The sequence below is a fragment of the Tachyglossus aculeatus genome, chromosome 17 (assembly GCF_015852505.1).
Source record: "Tachyglossus aculeatus isolate mTacAcu1 chromosome 17, mTacAcu1.pri, whole genome shotgun sequence".
NCBI classification, from domain to species: domain Eukaryota; kingdom Metazoa; phylum Chordata; class Mammalia; order Monotremata; family Tachyglossidae; genus Tachyglossus; species Tachyglossus aculeatus.
The window spans coordinates 49726304-49736311 of NC_052082.1; the positions used below are offsets into that span (position 1 = coordinate 49726304).

A 10008-nucleotide genomic window follows, 5' to 3' on the forward strand; every position below is an offset into this window, starting at 1 on the left:
ACAAATACCAACGTTATTATTATTAACAAAATAAAATAAATAGAATAAATATATACAAGTGAAATAGAGTAATAAATACGTACAAACATGTATACATATATACAGGTGCTGTGGGGAGGGGAAGGAGGTAAGGCGGCCGGATGGAGAAGCAGCGTGGCTCAGTGGAAAGAGCACGGGCTTTGGAGTCAGAGGTCATGGGTTCGAATCCCGACTCTGCCACATGTCTGCTGTGTGACCTTGGGCAAGTCACTTCACTTCTCTGAGCCTCGGTTACTCCATCTGTATAATGGAGATTAAGACTGTGAGCCCCATGTGGGACAACTTGATCACCTTGTATCCCCCCCAGCGCTTAGAACAGTGCTTTGCACATAGTAAACGCTTAACAAATGCCATTATTATTATTATTAATATTATTATCCTCCCCCGCGCTTAGAACAGTAAGCGCTTAGAGAAGCAGCATGGCTCAGTGGAAAAGAGCCCGGGCTTTGGAGTCAGAGGTCATGGGTTCAAATACGGACTCCGCCACTTGTCAGCTGTATGACTTTGGGCGAGTTGCTTCACTTCTCTGGGCCTCAGTTCCCTCATCTGGAAAACAGGGATGAAGACTGTAAGCGCCCGCCCCCGCCGTAGTAAAACCTGATAATAATAATAATAATAATAATGGCATTTATTAAGCGCTTACTATGAGCAAAGCAAGCTGGGGAGGTCACAAGGTGATCAGGTTGTCCCACGGGGGGCTCGCAGTCTTAATCCCCATTTTATAGATGAGGTAACTGAGGCGCAGAGAAGTGAAGTGACTTGCCCAAAGTCACCCAGCTGACAATTGGCGGAGCCGGAATTCGAACCCCTGACCTCTGACTCCAAAGCCCGGGCTCTTTCCACTGAGCCACACTGCTTCCCCACACTGATCGGCTTGTAATGTTCCCAGCGTTTAGAACAGTGCTTTGCACATAATAATAATAATAATAACAATAATAATGGCATTTGTTAAGCGCTTACTATGTGCAAAGCACTGTTCTAAGCGCTGGGGGGATACAAGGTGATCAGGTTGTCCCAAGTGGGGCTCACAGTCATAATCCCCATTTTACAGATGAGATAACTGAGGCTCAGAGAAGTGAAGTGACTTGCCCAAGGTCACACAGCAGACATGTGGCGGAGCGGAATTCGAACCCCTGACCTCTGACTCCAAAGCCTGGGCTCTTTCCACTGAACCGCGCTGCTTCCCCATGCTGATCGGCTTGTAACGTTCCCGGCGCTTAGAACAGTGCTTTGCACATAGTAAGCGCTTAACATCCGCCAAGCTAGCTCTCTTCCTCCCTTCAAGGCCCTACTGAGAGCTCACCTCCTCCAGGAGGCCTTCCCACACGGAGCCCCTTCGTTCCACTCCCCCTCGTCCCCCTCTCCATCCCTGCGTCTTACCTCCTTCCCTTCCCCACAGCACCTGTATATATGTATATATGTTTGTACATATTTATTACTCTATTTATTTTACTTGTACATATCTATTTATTTTATTTTGTTAGTATGTTTGGTTTTGTTCTCTGTCTCCCCCTTCTAGACTGTGAGCCCACTGTTGGGTAGGGACTGTCTCTAGCTGTTGCCAACTTGGACTTCCCAAATGCTTAGTCCAGTGCGCTGCACACAGTAAGTGCTCAATAAATACAATTGATTGATTGATTATTATTAGTAGTATATATATGTATATACCTGTATATATGTATATGTGTTTGTACATATTTATTACTATTTATTTATTTATTTATTTATTTATTTATTTATTTATTTTACTTGTACATATCTATTCTATTTATTTTATTTTGTTTTGTTATTTTGTTTATTTTATTTTATTTATTTTGAGCCCACTGTTGGGTAGGGACTGTCTCTATGTGTTGCCAATTTGTACTTCCCAAGCGCTTAGTACAGTGCTCTGCACATAGTAAGCGCTCAATAAATACGATTGATTGATTGATTGATTGATTGATTGATTGAGAAGCAGCGTGGCTCAGTGGAAAGAGCCCGGGCTTTGGAGTCAGAGGTCATGGGTTCAAATCCCGGCTCTGCCAAATGTCAGCTGTGGGACTTTGGGCAAGTCACTTCTCTCTGCACATAGTAAGCGCTCACTAAATACGACTGATTGATTGATTCTCTGCGCCTCAGTTACCTCATCTGTAAAATGGGGATGAACACTGTGAGCCCCCCGTAGGACAACGCCACCACCTTGTAACCTCCCCAGCGCTTAGAACAGGGCTTTGCACATAGTAAACGCTTAACAAATGCCATCATCATTATTATTATTATTATTGATGGTAGTATGAATGAATGAATGAATGAATATATGACCCCGCGGGGCCGCCGTAGCGGCGAGCGCCGGCCAGACGCGAAGTTGTGAGGCGGGGGGTGGGGGCGGGGACGGCGGCTTCCCCTGCGCGTGCGCGGGCGCGGGCCGCTTCCTCCAGTGCGCGTGCGCGTGCACGCGCGCTCCCCCTTGCGGCGGCGCGCGGGAACGGCGCGCGATGGGGGGGTGGGGGCGCGGGCGCGCGCGTGCCGCTTCCTCCCGTGCGCGTGCGCATGCGCACGCGCGCTCCCCCTTGCGGCGGCGCGCGGGAGCGGCGCGCGATGGGGCCCGGCTGAGGCCGGGTTGGGATGGCGGTGGGGCCGTTCCCGTTCCTGCTCCCATTCCCGCTCCCATTCCCATTCCCATTCCCGTTCCTGCTCCCGTTCCCGCTCCTCGTGCTGGCGGGACTCCTGTGTGGGGCGGCCAGCGCCCCGGCTGAGGTAAGCGCCCTCGCGCCCCGGCCAGTCATCACCATCATCATCATCAATCGTATTTATTGAGCGCTTACTATGTGCAGAGCACTGTACTAAGCGCTTGGGAAGTACAAGTTGGCAACATATGGAGACAGTCCCTACCCAACAGTGGGCTCACAGTCTAGAAGGGGGAGACAGAGAACAAAACCAAACATACTAACAGAATAAAATAAATAGAATAGATATGTGCAAGTAAGATAAATAAATAAATAGAGTAATAAATATGTACAAACATATATACAGGTGCTGTGGGGAAGGGAAGGAGGTAAGATGGGGGGATGGAGAGGGGCACGAGGGGGAGAGGAAGGAAGGGGCTCAGTATTATTATTATTATTATTATTATTATTACAAGGTGATGGCTCGGGGGTAAGAGCACGGGCTTTGGAGTCATTCACTCATTCAGTCGTATTTATTGAGCGCTTACTGTGTGCAAAGCCCCCTTTTAACAATAACAATGTTGGCATTTGTTAAGCGCTTACTATGTGCAAAGCGCTGTTCTAAGCGCTGGGGGGGGGGGGGATACAAAGCGATCAGGTTGTCCCGTGTGGAGTTCACCGTCTTAATCCCCATTTTGCAGATGAGGTAACTGAGGCTCAGAGAAGTTAAGTGACTTGCCCTAGGTCACACAGCAGACACGTGGCGGAGTAGGGATTCGAACCCATAGCTTACAAGGTGATGGCTCAGGGGTAAGAGCACGGGCTTTGGAGTCATTCATTCACCTTGTAACCTCCCCAGCGCTTAGAACAGTGCTTTATGGTAAGCGCTTAATAAATGCCATTATTATTATTATTATTATTCAGTCGTATTTATTGAGCGCTTACTGTGTGCTAAAGCCCCCTTCTAAGCGCTGGGGAGCTTACAAGGTGATGGCTCGGGGGTAAGAGCACGGGCTTTGGAGTCATTCACTCATTCAGTCGTATTTATTGAGCGCTTACTGTGTGCAAAGCACCCTTCTAAGCGCTTGCCCATCCGCCAAGCTAGCTCCCTTCCTCCCTTCAAGACCCTACTGAGAGCTCACCTCCTCCAGGAGGCCTTCCCACACTCAGCCCCTTTCCTTCCTCTCCCCTTCGTCCCCCTCTCCATCCCCCCGTCTTACCGCCTTCCCTTCCCCACAGCACCTGTATATATGTATATGTTTGTACATATTTATTACTCTATTTATTTTACTTGTACATATCTATTCTATTTATTTTATCTTGTTGGTATGTTTGTTTTTGTTCTCTGTGTCCCCCTTCTAGACTGTGAGCCCACTGTTGGGTAGGGACTGTCTCTATATGTTGCCAACTTGGACTTCCCAAGCGCTTAGTACAGTGCTCTGCATTGATTGATTGATTGATTGGGGAGCTTACAAGGTGATGGCTCAGGGGTAAGAGCACGAGCTTTGGAGTCATTCATTCATTCAGTCGTATTTATTGAGCGCTTACTGTGTGCTAAAGCCCTCTTCTAAGCGCTGGGGAGCTTACAAGGTGATGGCTCAGGGGTAAGAGCACGAGCTTTGGAGTCATTCATTCATTCAGTCGTATTTATTGAGCACTTACTGTGTGCTAAAGCCCTCTTCTAAGCGCTGGGGAGCTTACAAGGTGATGGCTCAGGGGTAAGAGCACGAGCTTTGGAGTCATTCCTTCATTCAGTCGTATTTATTGAGCGCTTACTGTGTGCTAAAGCCCCCTTCTAAGCGCTGGGGAGCTTACAAGGTGATGGCTCAGGGGTAAGAGCACGGGCTTTGGAGTCATTCATTCATTCATTCATTCATTCACCTTGTAACCTCCCCAGCGCTTAGAACAGTGCTTTGCACATAGTAAGCACATAATAAATGCCATTATTATTATTCAATCGTATTTATTGAGCGCTTACTGTGTGCTAAAGCCCCCTTCTAAGCGCTGGGGAGCTTACAAGGTGATGGGCTCAGGGGTAAGAGCATGAGCTTTGGAGTTATTTATTCATTCAATTGTATTTATTGAGTGCTTACTGTGTGCAGAGCACTGTACTAAGCGCTTGGGAAGTACAAGTTGGCAACATCTAGACGGTGAGCCCACTGTTGGGTAGGGACTGTCTCTTTATGTTGCCAACTTGTACTTCCCGAGCGCTTAGTACAGTGCTCTGCACACAGTAAGCGCTCAATAAATACGATTGATTGATATAGAGACAGTCCCTACCCTACAGCGGGCTCATTCATTCATTCAGTTGTATTCATTCATTCATTCAATCGTATTTATTGAGCACTTACTGTGTGCAGAGCACTGGACTAAGCACTTGGGAAGTACAAGTTGGCAACATATAGAGACGGTCCCTACCCAACAGCGGGCTCATTCATTCATTCAATCATATTTATTGAGCGCTTATTGTGTGCAGAGCACTGGACTAAGCGCTTGGGAAGTCCAAGTTAGCAACATATAGAGACGGTCCCGACCCAACAACGGGCTCATTCATTCATTCAATCGTATTTATTGAGCGCTTACTGTGTGCAGAGCACTGGAGTAAGCACTTGGGAAGGCTCACAGTCTAGAAGGGAGAGACAGACAACAAAACAAAACATATTAACAAAATAAAATAAATAGAATAAATATGTACAAGTAAAATAAATAGAGTAATAAATATGTACAAACATATATACAGATGTGGTGGGGAGGGGAAGGAGGTAAGGTAAGGATTCAGAGGTCAGGGGTTCAAATCCCGGTTCCAGCAATTGTCAGCTGTGTGACTCTGGGCAAGTCACTTCACTTTTCTGGGCCTCAGTTCCCTCATCTGTAAAATAGGGATTAAGACTGTGAGTCCCACATGGGACAGCCTGATTACCGTGTATCTACCCCAGCCGCTTAGAACCGTGCTTTGCACATAGTAAGCGCTTAATAAATGCCATCATTATTATTATTATTATTATGTTGAGAGCTACTGAGAGTTCACCTCCTCCAGGAGGCCTTCCCAGACTGATCCTCCTCCTTCCTCTCCCCCTCCTCCCCCTCCCCATCCCCCCGCCCTACCTCCTTCCCCTCCCCACAGCACCTGTATATATGTTTGTACAGATTTACTACTCTATTTTACTTGTATATATCTACTGTTCTACTTATTTTATTTTATTAATATGTTTTGTTTTGTTGTCTGTCTCCCCCTTCTAGACTGTGAGCCCGTTGTTGGGTAGGGACCATCTCTCTATGTTGCCAACTTGGACTTCCCAAGCGCTCAATACTGTGCTCTGCACACAGTAAGCACTCAATAAATACGATTGAATGAATGAATGAATGTTGACCCGAGGGGGCTCACAGTCTTCATCCCCATCCAGCATCTCTATATGTTGCCGACTTGTACTTCCCAAGCGCTTAGTACAGTGCTCTGCACACAGTAAGTGCTCAATTAATACGATTGAATGAATGAATTGGCACATAGCTCTTAACAAATACCATAAATAATAATAATAGTGTTAAGTGCTCTGTGCCAAGCACTGTTCTAAGCACTGGGGTAGATAGAAGGTAATCAGGTTGTCCCACGTGGGGCTCACAGTCTTCATCCCCGTTTTACAGATGAGTTCACTGAGGCCCAGAGAAGTGAAATTACTTGCCCAAAGTCATATGGCTGATAAGTGGCAGAGCTGGGATTTGAACCCATGACCTCTGACTCCCAAGCCCGGGCTTTTCCCACTGAGCCACACTGCTTCTCCAAAGGGGAAAGGGGGAGGGGGATCCAGGCGCCCCCCCACCCTAGGCCCATCCTGCCCCGACGGGGGCCAGGAGGACGGCTAACCCCGCCCCGGGTCCCGGGGTTGGGGGGGAAACTGATGCCTCCTGAGGGCCGCCCTCCAACCAGGCGGCACAGAAACACCAATCCAGTGGCCCAGCCTCTTAATAATAATAATAATAATAATAATAATAATAATAATAATAATAATAATAGAGAAGCACCATGGCCCAGTGGAAAGATCTCGGGCTTGGGAGTCAGAAGTCATGGGTTCTAATCCCGGCTCCACCACTTATCAGCTATGTGATTTTCAAGTCACTTCATTTCTCTGTGCCTCAGTTACCTCATCTGTAAAATGGGGATGAAGACTGAGAGCCCCACATGGGACAACCTGATTACCTTCTATCTAGAACAGTGCTTGGCACGTAGCACTTAACAAATACCGTTATTATTATTAATGGTATCTAAGAGCTTACTATGTGCCAATTCATTCATTCATTCAGTCGTATTAATTGAGCACTTACTGTGTGCAGGGCACTGTACTAAGCGCTTGGGAAGTACAAGTCGGGAGCATATAGAGACGGTCCCCACCCAACAACGGCTGGGGCTCACACTTTAACCCCCATTATACAGATGAGGTAACTGAGGTGCTGAGAAGTTAAGTGACTTGCCTAACGTCACACAGCAGGCAAGCGGCAGAGGCGGGATTAGAACCCAGGTCCTTTGACTCCCAAACCCGGGCTCTTTCCACTAAGTCACGCTGCCTCTTGCTTCCTAGAAACCGGGGTTCATCCCACCAAAGTCCCCCAGCTGGAAGAAGGAAGGATGGCCCCCGAGGGGACAGTTAGGCCGTCCTTTATACCCTTGGCTTTGGGTTTGCAGGTCAGTTTCGAGCTGGATAAAGTCCCCCAGTGCCCGGGAGAGCCGTGGCCTCTGCCCCGGGAGGTAAGAATTGAGAGCGACTGGATACGGTGCTCTGCACATAGTAAGCGCTCAATAAATACGATTGATGATGATGATACGGGGAAGGGGGATAAGGTGTCAGACCTTGGCCTGTCCCCTCCCCACAACCCACACCCACAGTTGGGGAGTTCAAGCTTGACCCTCGAACCTGCCCTACAGCCAAGAGGTGGAGGTGGAAGGGGGTGGATGAAGGTATTTGGGGTTTTTTGCTGGCATTTGTTACGATCTTATTATGTGTCAGGCACCGTACTAAGTACTGGGGTAGAGACAAGCTAATCAGGTCGGAAACCATCCCTGTCCCACACGGGGATCACAGTCTTAATCCCCATTTTACACATGAGGTAACAGTGAAGTGACTTATCCAAGGCCAATCAGCAGACGGGGCAGAGCGGGATTAGAACCCGGATTCTTCGGCCTCCTAGGCCCGGGCTCTACTCACTAGGCCATGCCACTTCTCAAAGTCTGGTCCGTTGTAGCCTCCAGTTTTGGCCTCGGCGGCCAGTCCATTTAAGCCAGCACCCCAAAGCGGCTCCCATTTGGGGATGGGCCGGTGTCAGCAGGGGCCAGGGTGGGATTCACCCAAATCCAGTCATCTCCCAAGCTGCCCCTCAGTTTGCCCATCTTCCCCTGGACAGGTGCCCCCAACTGTGGTCACGAGGGACACGGGGCAGAGTTACAGGGACCAGGTAAGAGCAGCAGGAGATAGGGAGCGGGGTTGCTTCCCTTACCTCTGCAGTATTTTCATTCATTCATTCATTCATTCATTCATTCATTCATTCATTCAGTCGTACTGTGTGCAGAGCACTGTACTAAGCACTTGGGAAGTACTAGACTGTTCCGTGAGAGCGGGTTTTAAATCTACTTTAATTGTTCTCCCCCAAGGGCTTTAGTAAGCGCACTCAGTAAATACCGTTGATTGGGCAGGAGGCCTGGGCAGCTGCCTGGAGGGGCTGGAACGGGAGGGGTGGACCCTCTGGTCTCGGCCGGTGTCCCCTTTCTGCCCCCTCCACCGCAGGGCAGAGGCCTCGCCTTCATCTACCACCCTTGTGCCCACCCCTGGCTGCAGCTCCAGCTGACGTTGCTGGCCCGAGCCTGTGTGCCCAGGCCCGTCCTCGTCCCCGCTCTTGGTCTCACCCGTGAGCGGGTAAGTGGAGGGGAGGGAAGCTGGGCCCGGAGGGCACCTTGGGGGAGGCAGCCCGGTTGGCTTTTAGTGCCGCGTCTGCCTTAGCCCCTGGCCCTGGCAGCCTGGGGGGTTGTGCTGGAGATGGCTCGGGTGGAGCCGGCCCAGGCTGCTCAATGGCTGTGGAGGAGAAAGAGGAGAGCGCTCGCCGACACCCTCGGCCCCCGCCGCCACCCCACACTGGCCCGGGGCAGGCGGCGTCTTTGCCCGGGAGAGGGCATGCAGGTGAGGAGCTGGGAGGTCAGGTGAGGGACCGTCCCCGGGGCTCGGAGGTCGGGGATCAGAGCGACCGCCTGCTCTTGGGCCCCCCCGTTTGATTTCCCCCAGGCCCTGGCCATGGCCCTCGCCCTCCAGCCCTGGCGCCTTTCCGGGAGAGAAGCCGTGCGAGCCCCGCCAGTTTCCGCCAGTACGGAGCGGCCCGCTCCCCCCGGGGCGAGGAGGCGGCCACCCCGCGATGCCCAGGAGGCCACCCCCTCCCCGGCCGATCCCCTGGGGGAGGCAGCAAATGTGACCGTGGTCACGGGAGCCCCCGGGCCGGCCCGACCCACCGGCCGACGGGGTGACGCCCTGCAGACTGAGGAGGGAGAGGGTGGCAGCAATGGGTCCAGGGCCCAGCTCCTGGGGCCGGGGACTCGGGAAGGCTGTGCGTGCCCAGAGAAGGCCCCCCAGGCCTCTCAGGCGGCCCAGCGGGTCCGGGGCCCCACCCCCCGCACCGAGGAGGCGGCCTGGGCCGCCACGGCCCTGACGTTCCTGCTCGTGGTGCTCACGCTGGGCGTGCTCTGCGCGCGCCTGCACCGCAACGTCCGCCGGGGACACAGTCTCTACTGGGAACCGGGCCCGACCCCGGACGGCCAGGACACCGTGGCCGGTGAGCCGCCGCAGTGGCCCGTCCCCCTTCCTCATCCTTTCCCCCCCCCCGGCCCGGCCGCCGCCTCCCCTCCCCACCCCTGACGTCCACACTTTCCCTCTCGCCCCGCAGCGGTGCTGAAACGGCGGCTGCTCCCCGGCCCTGGGCGGCACAAGCGGTGGCGGCGCTCCCGCCAGAGACCCCTCCTGCCCTCTACGCCGGACAGCGACAGCTCCGACGACTGACCGGCCTCCCCGGGAGAAGTGGGGCGGCGCTGCCGAGGTTTGGCTGGAGGCCCAGCTGCCACCTTCGGCGAGGGCCACAGGAGGGCTGCCACCTCCCGCGAGGGAGGGCCAAAGGGCGAGGTGCCACGTGGAGGGTGCAGGAGGCTCCCGGCTCTTCCCTGTGTAGGGTGGGAGAGGCCGGGGATTCGGGAAGGACTGCGGTCCCAGGGTGCCCTCTGTGCTGGCTGCTTGCAGGGAGGAAGGGGCTGGGAGAAAGGGAGCTGGATTTCCAATTAAATTATTTTGGTAGAAGC

General features: G+C 52.2%; 1 protein-coding gene across 6 annotated transcripts; it reads left to right on the plus strand.

Moving 5' to 3' along the window:
• Positions 1-2634: 2634 nt before the first annotated feature.
• Positions 2635-9994, plus strand: TP53I13 (tumor protein p53 inducible protein 13). 6 transcript variants are annotated; one of them, XM_038758960.1, is made up of 7 exons: positions 2635-2775; positions 7363-7425; positions 8079-8129; positions 8459-8587; positions 8672-8848; positions 8951-9491; positions 9603-9994. In XM_038758960.1, exons 1-7 carry the CDS (start codon positions 2644-2646, stop codon positions 9713-9715), a joined length of 1206 nt encoding a protein of 401 aa, XP_038614888.1. In that variant the 5' UTR covers positions 2635-2643; the 3' UTR covers positions 9716-9994. The 6 variants fall into 6 exon arrangements, with proteins under 6 accessions (XP_038614888.1, XP_038614893.1, XP_038614889.1 ...); XM_038758961.1 differs by having other exon boundaries at positions 2652-2775; positions 8510-8587; XM_038758963.1 differs by having other exon boundaries at positions 2694-2775; positions 7259-7425.
• Positions 9995-10008: the final 14 nt, after the last annotated feature.